The sequence below is a fragment of the Dipodomys ordii genome, unplaced genomic scaffold, assembly GCF_000151885.1.
Source record: "Dipodomys ordii isolate 6190 unplaced genomic scaffold, Dord_2.0 Scaffold22, whole genome shotgun sequence".
Taxonomy (NCBI): Eukaryota; Metazoa; Chordata; class Mammalia; order Rodentia; family Heteromyidae; genus Dipodomys; species Dipodomys ordii.
This window is the reverse complement of record NW_012267238.1, coordinates 11,678,631-11,695,251: the sequence shown is the minus strand read 5'-3', so window position 1 is coordinate 11,695,251 and position 16,621 is coordinate 11,678,631. Positions and strand designations below refer to the sequence as shown.

The 16,621-nt window shown below is 38.8% G+C and overlaps 1 protein-coding gene across 1 annotated transcript in view; it reads right to left on the bottom strand.

Annotated features, from left to right (window-relative positions):
* Positions 1 to 3,733: 3,733 nt before the first annotated feature.
* The window catches only part of Ankrd42 (ankyrin repeat domain 42), a 53,405-nt gene continuing 40,517 nt past the window's right edge, over positions 3,734 to 16,621 (bottom strand). Inside the window, exons 11-13 of the mRNA XM_013013978.1 lie at positions 11,714 to 11,840; positions 7,929 to 8,073; positions 3,734 to 3,858 (exon numbers count right to left, since the gene is read on the bottom strand). Coding sequence (XP_012869432.1) covers positions 3,772 to 3,858; positions 7,929 to 8,073; positions 11,714 to 11,840 — 359 coding nt within the window. The 3' untranslated portion in view covers positions 3,734 to 3,771. The remainder of the gene's footprint in view (positions 3,859 to 7,928; positions 8,074 to 11,713; positions 11,841 to 16,621) is intronic.

The following is a 16,621-nucleotide window of genomic DNA, read 5'->3' as shown; positions in this document are numbered from 1 at the left end:
ACACACAGCTTAGTGCCCAATAAATGTTTTTACTAAACATTGAAAGCCTATTAGAAATCACAGTGACATTTTGTCAAAAGGATAGCTAATACTGGGTGTGATGGAGCATATCTGTAATCCTGCACCCAGGAGATAAGTAGAACTGCAAATTCAAGGCCAGCCTAGGCTACATAATGAACAAGTCTTCGTTTTGTTTTGGTTTAGCCTAACTCTTGCTAAGCAAATACTACCACTTGAATCTCACCTCCAGCCCTATTTTTGTATGGTTAATCTATAGGCAGGATCTTGCTTTTCCCCTGGGACCTACCTCAAACCATGATCCTCCTACCTATGGGCTCCTATGAGGCTGGGATGGTAGGATTTTTTAAAAAAATGTTGGTGGGAGTGTAAACTTGTTCAACCACTTTGGAAAGCAGTATGGAGGTTCCTCAAAAGCCTCCAACATAGAGCTCCCCTATGACCCAGCAATCCTACTTTTGGGCATTTACCCGAATGCTCACAAACAAGACCACACTAAAGTACCAGCACAACTATGTTTATTGCAGCATTATTTACCATAGCTAAGATATGAACCAACCCATATGCCCTTCAGTAGATGAATGGATCAAGAAAATGTGGTATATATACACAATGGAATTCTATGCCTTCATCAGAAAGAATGACATTGCCCCATTTGTAAGGAAATGGAAAGACTTGGAAAAAATTGTATTAAGTGAAGTAAGCCAGGCCCAAAGAAACATAGGTCCCATGGTTTCCCTTATGTGAAATAACTAATATATGTCTGAGTCAAGCAGAAAAGGTCAGATAAGCTGACGTTAGGGGAATGAACCCCAAGATAATTATTCAATTGTTTTTTTGTTTTTTTCCTTTCATGAAATTGTTTCTAACATATTTATAAGATGATTTCTATGTTGCTTTGTATGTCCCTCCCCCACGGCATAACCCATGTTTTAACTGTATTTGATGTTGGTATAATTTGTGGAGTGGAAGGGGAAAAACAAATCATTTAACTAGGGATACAGGTGGACCCATTGCAACAATGAGATATATAAGTCATTATGTCGAAAACGAACTTTACAGCTTTGGTGGGGGGGGAGGGGAATATGGGAAGGGATTGGAAGGGGAAACAAAGAGGAGGCAACAATGCTTGATAAGAAATGTACTCGTTATCTTGCCCATGTAATTGTAACTCCTCTGTATGATATTCTCACAATTAAAAAAAATTTTTTTAATGTTCTACTTTGTTGAGATAGGATCTCATTTTTTTTAAAAAAATAGGAAATAGACTCATTACCTCACTTATGTAACAGTTACCCTCTGTACAGTAGAGGGTAACAGTTACATAAGTAAGGTAATGAGTCTATTTCCTATCAAGCATTGTTACCTCCTCGTTTGTTTTTCCCCTACCATCCCTTCCCTCCCTAACTCCTCCCCCCCCCCAAGTTGAAAAGTTTGTTTCAACATAGTGTCTTGTACATCTCAATGATACAGTGGGTCAATCTGTATCCTCATTTCAGCATTTTGTTATTTCCCTTACCCTCCCCAAATTAGAAAAATGTATATACAAGATGCAGGGCACTGGAATCAAATACAGTGAAAACAGGGGTTGTACCGTGGCAGAAAAACATAAAAGAGAGACAAAAAAAATCACATAGTACATTTTAAATATGTTAAAAACAACAGCAAGAAAGAAAAAACTACTTGTGTCCCTGTCTTGGGGTTCACTCATCATCTTATCTGGTCATATGTACATAGCTTTTGACTTTTTCTGCTTATCCTAGACTTATACTAGTTATTGCAAATAAGGGAAACCATGGAACCTGTGTTTCTTTGGGCCTGGCTTACTTCACTTAATATAATTTTTTCTAAGTCTTTCTATTTCCTAACAAATGGGGTGAGTCATTCTTTCTGATGGAGGAATAGAATTCATATATATATATATATATATATATATATATATATATATATAAAATTTTCTTGATCCACTCATCAACTGAGGGGCATCTGAGTTGATTCCATATCTTGCCTATGGTAAATAATGCTGCAATGAACATGCTTGTACTTGCAAGCTGTTTTGTGGTCATTTGAATAAATGCCCAAAAGTGGAATTGCTGGGTCATAGGGGAGCTCTATGTGTAGTCTTTTGAGGAACCTCCACATTGTTTTCCAAAGTGGTTGAACAAGTTTACACTCCCACCCTCACTAACTTTTTGCAGAAGCTGGCTTCCAGTTGTGATGCTCCTGATCTCCACTTCCTTGAATAGCTGGGATTACAGACATGAGCCACCATGCATGGCCTAAGTTATTAATACTTGTTTATAGACCTTTAACCAGCCAGAAACTACTGCTCAGTTGTACTTTCAGGGCAAACAAGTCCTGATGACAAGAAATTAAAATGGCCTTTAATATCATGAAAGGTAAAAGTTAAGAGTCCAAAGTATAGGTAGTTTCTTGTATATAGGGAGTTTCTTGTATATAGGAGAGTGAAGCCATAAACATAGCAATCAAGATGGTGAGAGAAGCCAGGCACAGGTGGCTCATGCCTGTAATCCTAGCTACTCAGGAGACTGAGATCTGTGGATCACGGTTCAAAGCCAGCCCTGGCAGGAAAGTCTGTAAGACTCTTATCGCCAATGAACCACCAGAAAACCAGAAGTGGCACTGTGGTTCAAGCAGTAGAGCACGTCCCTTAAGCTGAAGAGCGCAAGGACAGCGCCCAAGCCCAGAGTTCAAGCCCCATGACCAACAAAAAAAGATGGTAAGAAGACAGGATTTAGGACAACTGCCCCACAGTAATCACAGATGTTTGCTGGCTCAGGAAGAAAGGGAAAGATGAAAGTGTAGGAACTAAATTTGAATTAAAATGCCAAAATAGTAAAGAACTATTAATCTGTAAATTCAGTGGGGAGAGAAAAGAAAACAAAAAAGCCATGTGTTTCTCTTTCTGTCCAATGGGCCTCTTATCTATATGCCTTTCTTTGAAAGCAAAATAGAACAAAGATTGGATTCTGAAGCAAATTTAAATTTAAATGGGCATTTAAATGGATACTGTTAGCAAGCACAAAGTAGGGTTTTTTACTAAGCAGATTTTCATTTTATATAAAACTCTTCTACTGTAAAGTTGTTCCTTCTAAAACTTATTGATCTTATAGTTTCTCCCAAATCTAGATGCCTTTTAAAATAAGTCATTTGAAAATAATAAAATTAGAGGAGGGTGTTTTAGTTTTTATTGTTGTCTTTCAGACAGAGTCTCACTATTTAGCCTAAGTTGGCTGCCAAATTCATGACCCTCCTACCTCAGCCTCTCAAGTGATGGGATATGTACTACTATGCCTGTCCAAAAGTACAGTTTTTGAAACCTTATATACAATAGTAATTGTAAAAGATACTCTCTAAAAAACAAAATAAATATTCTTTTATGCAGCATAATCAAATTTTAATAATTTTAATATCTAGAACTAGACTTCTAGATTTAATTATTAGACTAACACTATTTCATATTTCACAGTTTATATGAATACATGCAAAGTTAATTACTCACCTTTACTTGTCTCTATAGATGTATAAAAGTATATTGGGAGGCAGCATATAACTGAGTCTGTGTAACTTTAAAAATCTCTGATATCATAACATTTCTTCCTTCAGAATGGGAATGGTATCCTGTCCAAGTAATTCCAAGACTTTTATGAATTCCAAATTTATATAAATTTACATCCATTTTTGCAATGAAAGAGAAAAATCAAGAAAGTTTATTTAAAATTACTTCAATGATTAGTACCGTCTCACAAACACTCCCCCAGAAGACAATTTCTTTTTCACTCGCCTCTTCTCTTTGCTGGACTCACAGGACTCTTCTTCCTGTAAACAGAGGAAAAGAAGGTCAAATTAAGTTCTTCATGGTAGCACTCATTTTTTCATTTTTCTTTTCTTTTTTTTTTTTTTGGTCATGGGGCTTTGAACTCTGAGCCTGAGTGCAGTCCCTGAGCTCAGCTGAAGATGAGCGCACTAGCACTTTAGCCACAGTGCCATTTCCAGTTTTCTCATGGTTAATTGGAGATAAGAGTCTCAAGGACTTTCCAGGCTGGTTTTGAACCTCGATCCTCAGATCTCAGCCTCCTGAGTAGCTAGGATTACAGGCATGAGCCACTGGCGCCCAGCCTTCATTTTTCTTCATTGTCTGTTTAAAAGGAAAAATGAACTGTGCTAAGTACTTTCAGCTCTGATTAAATCTCTTAGAAATCTGTGTAAATAAATTCACAAATCTGCCAAATCTTAAAATAGGAAGGTACCTTGAGAAATCAGTCAATCCTGACTACCTAACATACCCCCAAAGATCACACCCTTAGGGCTGGGAAGGTGGCTCAGTGGTTGAGTGCTTGCCTTGCATGCCAGAGGCCCTGGGTTCGATTCCTCAGCACCACATAAGCAAAAAGAAAAAAGCTGGAAGTGGCGCTGTGGCTCAAGTGGTAGAGTGCTAGCCTTGAGCTGAAGAGCTGAGGGACAGCGCCCAGGCCCAGAGTTCAGGCCCCACGACTGGACCCAAAAAAAAAACAAACAAACAAAACCAAAGATCACACCCTTGTATGTCTTCTACTTAGACTAACATTTCATGCCATACTGTTAGCTGAAATGTACAAATGAGGAAGAAAAGAAATCCCATCTTCTTTTCAAACCCCGCAGGACTGGGATTTACAGCTCTGGCCCTCTATTCCTTCTTTTATGGTTTTGCAACATCCCTTTACTTCTTTTGTCTTATCTTATTTTCCCATGCCCTGATGTTCACCAACATTTCTCATTTTCTTGATATTCTCATGACCTAGCACAAAAGAATAAATGTTGTGGGAAGAATCAAGGGAAGGGCTGGAAACACAATGGATGTTCACTATGTTGTAGTCAAAAATTCTCTGTACTGGGGCTGGGAAGTGGCTCAGTGGTAGAGCGCTTGCCTTGCATGCCTGAGGCCCTGGGTTCGATTCCTCAGCACCACATAAGCAAAAAGAAAAAAGCTGGAAGTGGCGCTGTGGCTCAAGTGGTAGAGTGCTAGCCTTGAGCTGAAGAGCTGAGGGACAGCACCCAGGCCCAGAGTTCAGACCCCACGACCGGACCCAAAAAAAAAAAAATTCTCTGTACTTATTAAGGCATGATAGATGTGAACACAGGCTCTAAGGATAGGACAAAGCACCTCTGGGAGGCACAAACATGGCAAGAGTTCTTCCGTGAAAGTGCCCCTGTTCATCCCTTTGCTGATGAGCTTACTTAGCTTAATTCACATATAAGAGCATGTGAAAATGAAATAATGTGCCATTATCAAAACCACCTGGAGAAAAAAGAGCCATGCCTCTGTTCCTTCTTTTTCCCTTAGCTGCAACCTTGCTATCATCCAAGTTTTTAAAGACAAATTTGTCACATTTTTCTTTTTGTTTGCTTGTTTGTTTTTGGGTCTGGTCGTGGGGCCTGAACTCTGGGCCTGGGCACTGTCCCTCAGCTCTTCAGCTCAAGGCTAGCACTCTACCACTTTAAGCCACAGCGTCACTTCCGGCTTTTTTCTTTTTGCTTATGTGGTGCTGAGGAATGGAACCCAGGGCCTCGAGCATGCAAGGCAAGCGCTCTACCACTAAGCCACCTTCCCAGCCCAGTCATATTTTTCTTATCCACACAGTAAGATAGAGAAGGGGAAAGGTTTCTAATGGTAGTAACAAGTGATAAAAAAAGTACAGACTTTGTGCTAAGCAGTTAGGTTGAGATCATGGCTATGTATCTAACAAGCTGTGTAACTACAAATTATGTGACTGACACTAATTTCATAATATGAGGGTAGCATCTCTTGAATATAAAGTCTCATACAACAGCATGTAAGTACTTGATACCTATTGTTAATGATGACCAAGGTATTATGAAAGTAATCAGTAATCTCTTGAAATTTAAAATTTCAGTACCAAGGGTACACATAATGAGATACTCTGGAAGCAGAACTAAATACCTGGTAGGAGAGAACATATATGATCAGGGGTATTCAGTAATGGATGTCAAATGCTCCCCAGGCAATTTCAAGAAACCACATTGATGAGGAGACTTCAGGTATAAGGACAAAATGAACAATGGCTTGGCAGTAGGAAAGTGGAGTTTAAGTTCATAAAAGAATAAACACAAGAGGAAGTGTACTCATTACCTCACTCATGTAACTGTAACCCTCTGTATAGTATCTTTACAATAAAAAATAATAATAAAAAAGAATAAACAAAAACAAGATTGGCATAGTAGATTAGAACTGCCAAACTGAGGAATCAGTACTTTATACAGACAAGGAAGATTTTTCAACCCAAAACAAGATAACCAAGTTCACTACAGTGAGTAAAATAGCTGGAAGCAGATATAGACACCTATAGGGAAGCAACAAATGTGCAGTACCTGCTCCTGTCCATGAGCATGTATGAGTGGTCCATCTATGAGATGGCCTACTTTTCTGGGCTAAAGGAGAAAACAAAACTACCCAAGACTTTATGAATGCAAAACTGGGTAAATAGGAAAACAGTAATACTGCTAATTTAAATATAGAGCAGTGTTGGAGAATGGGGGATCTGCTCTTGGTGTTGAGTTTAGTTCTAAACATTTTTCAGTTACATGACCCCAGGGATTTTTAGGTAGCAGTGTCCAGCTGGCAATGAAAAATACAAGTAGGGGCTGAGTACCAGTGGCTCACACTTGGAATCCTAGCACTCAGGCTGTGATCTGAGCTTTGTAGTTCAAAGCCAACCTAGCAAGGAAAGTCTGTGATGCGCTCAGCTCCAATTAACCACCAAAAATCTGGAATTGTAGCTGTGTCACAAGTAGTAGAGCACTATCTATAAGCACAAAAAGCTAAGGAACAATCTCCAAGCCCTGAGCTCAAGCACCAGGACAGATACAAAAAATAAAAAACTACAGGTAGAGTGCCTTGGTAAGGATACATGACTAAAGTCTAAATCTGATAGTCTCTTACACAAAAATAAATGGAAGCAAAGATTCTGAGTTTGTTCCTGCTTCACACTAGATCTTAAATAGATACTCATTTTAGCCAGGTATGGTGTCATATACCTGTAATCCCAGGCTAAGGCCAAACCAGAAAATTAGAAAGACCTTATCTCAAAAAAAAAAAAACTATGTCAACTTTTGATAGTCTTAAATGCTTTTGATAGTCTTAAAACTACTGAAGTTTTCCAAAATGGATTCCATTCAAAGCACTTGATTTTTGTTATTTAGAATATTAAAATATACATACTCTCTGGTGTCTCAGACTTATAATTGGTTCCTTTGCCTATGAGGAATATCTTTTCATTATATGGTATATAAACTAGGCTGGTGTGAGGGGTTTTTTGGGGGGCATGGGTGTAGATGTATACAGATTACAAATAGAGATATTGGGATGTTTCTTTAATTCAGACATCAGCTCTACAAAGTATATATTATCTGCCGTTAACTACTGAGGTACAAAGATATTAAATGACTTAGCCAAATTAAAAATGGTTTAGTGCAGGGACAGTGCCCAAGCCCAGAGTTCAAGCACCATGACCGACAAAAAAAAAAAAATGGTTTTTAGTCAAGAATTAAACTCAATTAGCCCAACCCATACCCGTAGCCAGTTTTATAGTTTTGTTTTTTTTGGTGCCAGTCTTGAGGCTTTAACTCAGGCGCTGAGTAATGTCACTGAGCTTTTTTGAGCTTTTTTGCTAAAGGCCAACACTTGAGCACTTGAGCCACAGCTCCACTTTTGAGTTTGGGGTGGTTAATTGGAGATAAGAGTCTCATGAACTTTCTTGCTCAGGTTGGCTTTGAATCACAGTCCTCAGATCTCAGCCTCCTGAACAGCAAGGATTACAGGCATGAGCCCAGCACTTGACCTTCTTGTATACTTTTTAATCAAGAAATGTAAATGTGTTAAGATCACCAACCACAGGCACGAAGCTGGGGACCTGAGTTTTCTCCAGGTTTTCCTTGAGTTGATCCACCTCTGCTCGATATTCATCCAGTTGACATTCTAACTTTTCTCTACGGAGTCGTTCATACTCCAGCTGCCCCTGCAGCTCTTTGATAGTCCTATCAAAAAGAAAATGTCTTTAATCAACTTCTATTCTCAACTAGCAAAGGCAAATAAATCACTTATTGAACAACTAATGTATTCGGGATCCATGAGCAGCAAACATTCTAAGTACTAGAAATAAGTACTCCTTCACTTAATAATGAAAAAAAAAATAAAGACAGGAAGTAATAAAACAGATATGACAGAAACCAACAAGGCCTAAGAGGAAAACAAATAAATTAGCGTAGAAATGCTAATTTACAATGCTGTGGAGGGGGTAATTAGCACTTCACATACAATGGGTAGGGAAGACCTTACTGACCAGGGCTCTTTGGGCAAAGTCCTGAAGGAAAACAGAGAGAATCATTTAAACATTAGAGGAAGGGTATCCAGACAGGGAACAAGTGCCTTTGCACTTGTTGAAATGCCTGAAGAAATGAAAGAAAACAAGAGGACAGTATAGCTGGAGTAGTTTAAAGAACAAAAGAGAGAATAGAACAGATGGGAGGTTAAAGCCTTGGCTTTTACTGTTAGTGAAATGGAAAGCCATTCATGATTAAGCAAAGAAATAGCTCAAAATATCAAAGGACTCTCATCTAGGTTTGTTTTTTTGTGGAGGGGGAGGCGGGATGTTGGAATTGGGGTTAGAACTCAGGACATTACGCTTCGTAAGCAGGCACTCTACCATCTGAGCTATAACCCAACCCTTTTTGCTTTTTTTTATTTTTCAAATAGGGCTTCTTATGCCTTGAGTGGGCCTCAGACCATCATCTCCCCACCTATACTTCCTATGTAGCTGGGATCAAAGGCACATACCACTGTAACATGATTATTATTGAGATATGGGAGTCTTGCTAACTTTTGTCTGGGCTGGCCTCTAATCACCCAAGTAGCCAGGGTTACAGATATGAGCTATCATGCCAGCCCTCTCTTTTATTTTAATGTGATTTCTCCAGATGAGAACAAGATATAAGGCCAGGATTGGGGTACAGGGACAGAAATCTGGTAGAACTATAAAGAGGAGTTAGAATAATCCAGAAAAGAGATGTTGTAACTTGAATCAGATTTTGTTTTTCATTTTGTTTTGTTTTCTATCTCTGGTAGATAACGAGAGAGAACAGAATGCCAAGTCATACTGGACTAGATATCAGGTCCCAAGGAAGGAAACCTCAGGAGTTCTGTTATATTAGGAGTTCTGTTACAAATATGAGTGGGGTTAAAATTATAATATCCAAGAATAATGTCAACCTTGATGGCATAAAAGAACAACAAGCAAGAAGAGGCAATTATCCCTAGGATAGAATAATCCAGCTACATTTTGTACGTTGTCAGTTTGATATACCTAGTAGAAACAGAAAAAAATAATCAAAAGAACATACCTCAAATCAGTATTTATTTACTTCTTTTACAACTATATCTAACTATAACTATATTATATCTAGCTATATACTCTATACAATAATACCTATGTATCAAACTATGTCTATATCTGTATCCCAAGAACAAATGTCTTAAAACACAACATAAAATGGAGCACAAATGTCAGAAAAGAATTCATTGTCAGTAGAATTCAAAGCAACAGTGCATACTATTAATAGGAAACTACATTCTGAAACAAGAGCTAAAGCAATCCTTTCCCAAAAAATTCTCTCCAAAAATCACATTCCAATATGATAACTATTTCACATTAATAAGCTATGTTATGACCATTAGAGTAAAAGTCCCCTGAGGGCTTTTAAAATTGTAGTGAGCTTAAACAGAGTTGAAGTCACAGAATAAGAATAAAATACTGGGCTGGGAAGGTGGCTCAGTGGTAGAGCACTTGCCTTGCATTCATGAGGCCCTGGGTTCAATTCCTCAGCACCCCATAAGCAAAAAGAAAAAAGCCGGAAGTGGTGCTGTGGCTCAAGTGGTAGAGCGCTAGCCTTGAGCTGAAGAGCTGAGGGACAGCACCCAGGCCCAGAGTTCAGGTCCCACGACTGGACCAAAAAAAAAAAAAGAATAAAATACTAACTCCACTACCAGATCCTTACTTCGTGACTCTATATTAGTTCTCAGTTTCCTAATCCATATAGTGAGACAACAGCTCATGGAGATAAGATATGCTGCTTATTTAGCATCTGACATGTAGTAGCGCGTAGATGTAATACAAGCACCAGTAATGATAGTACAGTAGACTGCTTTAGAAAGTAAGAAGATGAAATCAAAGTTTAAAGCTGATTACTAGGAAATAATTGCTGAACTGTGGTATATTTTTCTATGCTACAAAGAATCTAAGAACTTTGAGCTAAGCTCTTAGATCAAGGCCAATACCAAAAATATTCTACATCTCTCAAAACACAGCAGTTTTAGGGCCAATGATCCGCAACTTATATGATGTGATTCATGAGAAACCAAGAAACACACACACACCTTTACCATAGCTTCCTATTGTCTAAAATCCCACTAAGAGGTAACAGAATGGCTCACATTAACAAGGTAGTCTTTATTGAAGATTTAGATGTTATGGTGAATATCTTTACCAGTCCTCTTCCTGAAGCAACTTTCAAAAGCAGAGGAAGAAAGAGAAATAGGAGGCTCTACAGGTTGAAAAACACAAAACCAAAAGATAAGTCAGAGAACACAAAGGAGGAACAAGGAAATCCATCTGCAGCTCACAGTTCTCTTTTACATACCATGCTGTTTCCTGTTCACACTAGAGAACAAACAAGTAGAAACAGCAGAAGGAAAGAAACATGAGACACCCTCTATTCTAGTAACCATTAATAAACCACAGAGGTACCCAATGTTCATGGATCCAATATAAGATGCAGGAAGCGAGCTATACAACTGCTGACTGCCTCCAGAACCAAGAGCATTCTTGGATGGGGACTATATCAGTGAAACAAAGTGGGTTTCATAGCAGTAAGAGTGGGCCATCCCATCTGATGGAGATATTTACAGACGGTGTAACTGTACAGATTGAACAGCTTAAACCATCTGGGGTCTTGTTATGTGCTAGTAGTTTATGACTGTAATCCTCACTATTTAGGAGGCTGAGACCTGGAAGATAACAGTTCAAAGCCAGCCCAGGTAGAGAAATCCAATGTACTTATTATCTTGCCCATCTAATTGTAACCCCTCTGTACAGTATTTTCACAATAAAAATTAAAAAAAGAAAGAAATGTGTAAGACTCCATCTCTGATTAACCAGCAAAATGCTGGGCTATAGGGAAAGGTCAAGTGGTAGAGGTAGTATATCAGCCATGAGCAAGAAAGCCAAACGTATACATGAGACCCTGAGTTCAAGCCCCAATACTGGTACATGCACACATACGTGCTCATGTGTGCACACACATGCATGCACGTGCACACACACACACACACACACACACACACACACACACACACACACAGGCCATGGTCTTAAAGAATGCCAGTTTGGGAGATTTTTGTACAGCAATGTGAGTACATGTAATACTACTGGGATGTACACTAAAAAATGGTATTTTACATTTGGGGGCATTTTTATCATAATTTTAAAAATCTTAACTCCATCTTGAGGATTTAAATGGAAAACCAGGATAGAACTTTTGTTGGCATAAAAGAACAAGTTTCTGATCTACATGGTTTTTTGATAGGAACAAAAATATAAACCATGAGTTTTAAGGATATTACTTTTCAGACTCAAGCTGTTCTTTCTTCTGCTTGAGATCCTCTTCTGTTATTCCACCCAAATGTCTATAGTTGCTCTCAGCAATTTCCAGGAGGTGTCTCAACTCTACGAGTTTCTTATAAGCTCTCACTATAAGACAGAATTGAATAAAAACACAATTTAGAGAACAGCTCTTGTTACCCACAGCATGTTGGTCTTCTCACTTTCTTGTAGAGCCACCATATGGTTTGAGTTGGGGTTTAAAGGAGGGGAGCCCACACACTGACAGACGCTGAAGAGTAAATAGCAGTGACAGAGTTTCAGTTGTGTAAGCAATGAAATGCCAAGATGGAGGATTCTTCCTCTGCAAAAGCAGGCTCTGGAGTAGATTATGACAGTTGTTAACTTAGTAGACAAAAGGTTCACAAAAACTGACAAGGCCTACAAGAATATTACAGAACTATAGACAACCTACTTTATGTTAGAAATTTAGAAAAAACTAATGTTGGCATCTCCCAATTCCAATTCTCCCTGGAGAATGAGTTTCTACCTGACAAGAGTTCTAAGAATTCCTTAATACTTTCTGGGAGAAAAAATAAGCAAGAAACCTAGACATAAATTCAATTGTTTTCTTAGAAAATGAAATTCTAGTATAACTAAGTCTTCCTGCCAGAAAAGACAACTGAAGTTTCTGACTCTCTACCAGATACTAGGCACTACCCTTTCTTTAATCATTGTAACAGTTCCATCAGGGCAATATGATATTAATATGCTCATTTTCGTAGATCAACTACCTGAGGTTGAGAGTAACATAGTAGGAAGTGGCGAAGCTCTCATGTCTGAATCCATAGCCCATATTCCCCTCACTTACACTGCCTGTCTCTCAGTTCCCAGATTCTTTTTATGTTTCTTCTATGAAGAGAGCCACAGAAATAGATCTTCTCATCCATTAGTACAAACCATTATAGCTCTCTGAACAAATATCATGGGAAGTGAAACTAAAGTTATGTAGCATTTTAAAACACTCCATGTGTGGTACACAGGCACTATAGAAGGAAATCTAAAAGCCTTGCCTCTAAGTCACTGTATGACTTTAAACAAGTAGCAGCTTCTCTGAATCTCAGGCTCTTTATTTATCAAATAATGATTTACAGTAAATGAGTATTTCTTGAGATATAAGCCAAAGATGATAAAAGGATTCTCTAAATTGCAAATAATACAGAAGTGTCAACCATTACTGTTAGGATCTTGAAGAATAAATTCAGAGGGTTTTGGTAGTGGAACTTCTCTGTATTATATTCAAGATTGTGTGTTTGTTAAAATTCATAAATATACAATATACATATATACAATATACATAGAAAAAAGAATTCACTAGAAGGAAAGCATTTTATCAGCATCTGAACCATCAGCAGAAAAGCTAGAGAAATTAATATTTGCTATAATTCCTAGACTTTTATTTAATTCATATATTTCAATAATGAACATAACATTGTCCTGCTGACTTCTGGATTCCCATTTCTGTCAGTCTGATAACATGACCCCTTGAGAAAAAAATGTACCCCACCTTTACCTACTAGCTAATTTAGAATAAATGATAATCTATTTGTTATAGGCTGAATGTCTTTCTCCCAAAATTCATATGCTGAAGCCCAAACCACCAATGTAACATTATGTGGTGATAAGATCATTAAAAGTTGATTAACATTAGATGACAAGAGGCTAGGGTCCTAGTCCCCATGGGATTAGTGCCATATTTAAAGAAAAGACACTGGAAAGCATCTCTTTCCCTCAATACCCTTCCACCCCCACACCCACACCCGTCATCTTTCTCTCCTTCCCTTCCTTCCTATCACTACTTCCTCTAACTCCCCTCTCCCCATCTATGGCCATATCAAAGGGAGAAAGAGAGCTTTCACCTGAAAACAATCCTGCTGGATTCTGACCTGAGACTTCACAAACTGTAAGCAAATAAATATCTATTCTTTAGGCATCAAAGACAAAGACACACTTAAGTAGACACACAAAGACAGAGTTAAGTATATTGAAGTTATCCTAACTATGATAATCATGAAAATAGAAACTTTGGCATATATGTTTCCATATATGGAGACATAATATGGTTAATATGAAAGAAAAACTGTGAAAACGAAAACTTCCATTCTCTCCCTATGAAGGGAAATGGACTTTCCACACCACTGGAAATAACGGATGCACAGTCAAGGCTAATGGGATCCTGGCTTGGATTTCCTCCAACTTCCAGATAAAACATGATCTTACTGATCTGGATCAGCTAAAGAACCAGAAAATATATAAAAATTTTACCTTAAAGAAGAAATGCATAGCAGGGTGCAGGTGGCTGTAATCCTAGCTACTCAACACGCTAAGATCTGAGGATCACAGTTCAAAGCCAGTGGTGCAGGAAAATCCATGAGATTTTTATCTCCAATTAACCACCAGAAAACTACAAGTGGCACTGTGGCTCAAGTGGTAGAGTGCTCGCCTTCAGCTGAAGAGCTAAGGGACAAAGCCCAGGCCCAGAGTTGAAACCCCACGACCGAACCAAACAAAAGGGGGAAAAAAAAGAAATGCATAGAATGTACATATAAGCACTCCTAAAATGGCAATGCAAGTTTCCACTACAAAAAAGTTAAAGCAAAACAAGAATGGAGGCTTACCAGTATTTCACAGTTAGTCATATGTCTATGTCAGAGATTCTAGGAGCTCAGGAAACTCGTGCAGACAATTATGCATCTGCTCTTGTAGAACTCAAGTATGCTTGGAAATTTTATTATACCAGGAATTTCATCCATACTCGTGATTGAGTATGTTCTCAACTAATTGATAACTAATCAGAAATGTCTTGTTCTTCCCCGCCCTCAGGGCTACTATTTACCTAGAAGCTACAGAGATTTAATTTTTAAACATCAAGCAAATCATATCATTCTCTACTACCTATGGATTTCTATTTAAAAATAAAGCCTCATCCTGCATATAATCCTAGATACTCAGGAGGCTGAGATCTGAGGATTATGGTTGTAGTCAGCACTGGCAGGGAAGTCTGTGAGATTCTTAACTCCAATTAAATCACACAGAAAGCTGTAAATGGTGCTGTGGCTCAAGTGGTAGACAGTGCTACCCTTGAGCAAAAGGAGCTCAAAGACAGCACCTAGGCCCAGAGTTCAAGCCTCAGGACTGGCAAAATAAATAAATAAAACCTTGATCTAAAAATCTTTATTGGCCTCCTATAATCTTACAGGGCCCCTGCTTTCCTCTGTAACCTTATCTATTACTACTCCCTTAGTCATTCTTCTGCAGACACAATGACCATGCTCAACTCCACTCATAGCTTTTACATAAATTGCACTCTCTACTTGGAATGGTCTCTCAAGACCTTTATACGGTTTACTCTCATCATTCAGGTCTGTTCACAAATGTCACCTCAGAGAGGCCTAACAGTTACCTATTAATGCTACATTATTTTTCTTTTTTTGTCACATCTTCACCAACAGTTTTTTTCTTGTAACAGTAGCTATTCTTTAAAAAAAATTGGGTGGTTGTACAGGGGATTACAATTTAGTATGTCCTTTTATGTGTCCACTTAATCAGGCACCCCTTCCATCATTCTCTCCCATCCCCTTCCACCCTCTCCCCCTGGATTCATGTTACCTTTTCCACTTCTGTTATCACATATGTACCAAGATTGTGTTTGTCCCCATTTCCTTGTCCATTCATCCCCCTCTCGATAGCTTCCCCCATTCAAACTTTGTTTCAGTTTTCTGATATTGTTTGTTAAAGAGTTAATTGTTCAAAGGAATTACTCCATGGATTTTTCAATCTTGAATATATTATACTTAAGTCAACCTGATCATGTTTATATGTCTATGTCCCTGTATATGTCTACATAGGAGGACTTCTTTTCTTCTTTCTCCCCCTCCCCTTACACCTCTCCCTTCCTTCCCCTCCCCCCTCTCCTCCTCCTCCTACTGGGTGCTGTCCCTCAGCTGTCCACTAGCTCAAGGCTAGTGCTCTACCACTTGAGCCACAGCACCACTTCTGGTTTTCTGGTTGTTTATTGGAGATAAGAATCTCATGGACTTTCCTGCCCAGGCTGGTTTTGAATCCGGATCCTCAGATCTCAGCCTCCTGAGTAACTAGGATTACAGGCATGAGTCACAAGCACCCAGCTCGACTTCATCTTCTTAACACATATATCTTATCAATTATTTATCACCCTCCCATCACCACCAGAATGTAAGTTTGTTCCTATGTGCTGCTCAGTTTCTCCTAACTACACATGTCTGGAAAACACTACACAATAATTATTTGTTGCTATTATTAGCTGTAAAAAATTGTTTATAGCCTGGTACCAGGGTCTCATACCTATAATCCTAGCTACTCACGCCCAAAATTGGGAGGATCACATTTGGAGGAATAATCTTGATCTTGTATTTGGAAAAGAAAGGAAGGCAAAAGCACTGGGACATGGCTCATGAGGTAAAGCACTTGTCTAGTAACTCCTAGTACACCAAAAACAAAAATACCAACCAAGTTGGTTTAGTTTGATTTTAATGGGACAGGGTCTCTCTCTATGGAGTACAAGTCAGCCTCAAACTTGCCATCCTCCTGCTACAGTCTCCTAAGCTGTGCTTACAGGTATATACCATCATGCCCATCTCTTGAGTTCTTTTTCCCTATTTCCTATGATGCATTAAAAAAAAAAAAAAAAGATCGGGTCTGGGAAGGTGGCTCAGTGGTAGAGCACTTGCCTTGCATGCCTGAGGCCCCGGGTTCGATTCCTCAGCACCACATAAGCAAAATGAAAAAAGCTGGAAGTGGCGCTGTGGCTCAAGTAGTAGAGCGCTAGCCTTGAGCTGAAGAGCTGAGGGACAGCGCCCAGGCCCAGAGTTCAGGCCCCACGACCGGACCCA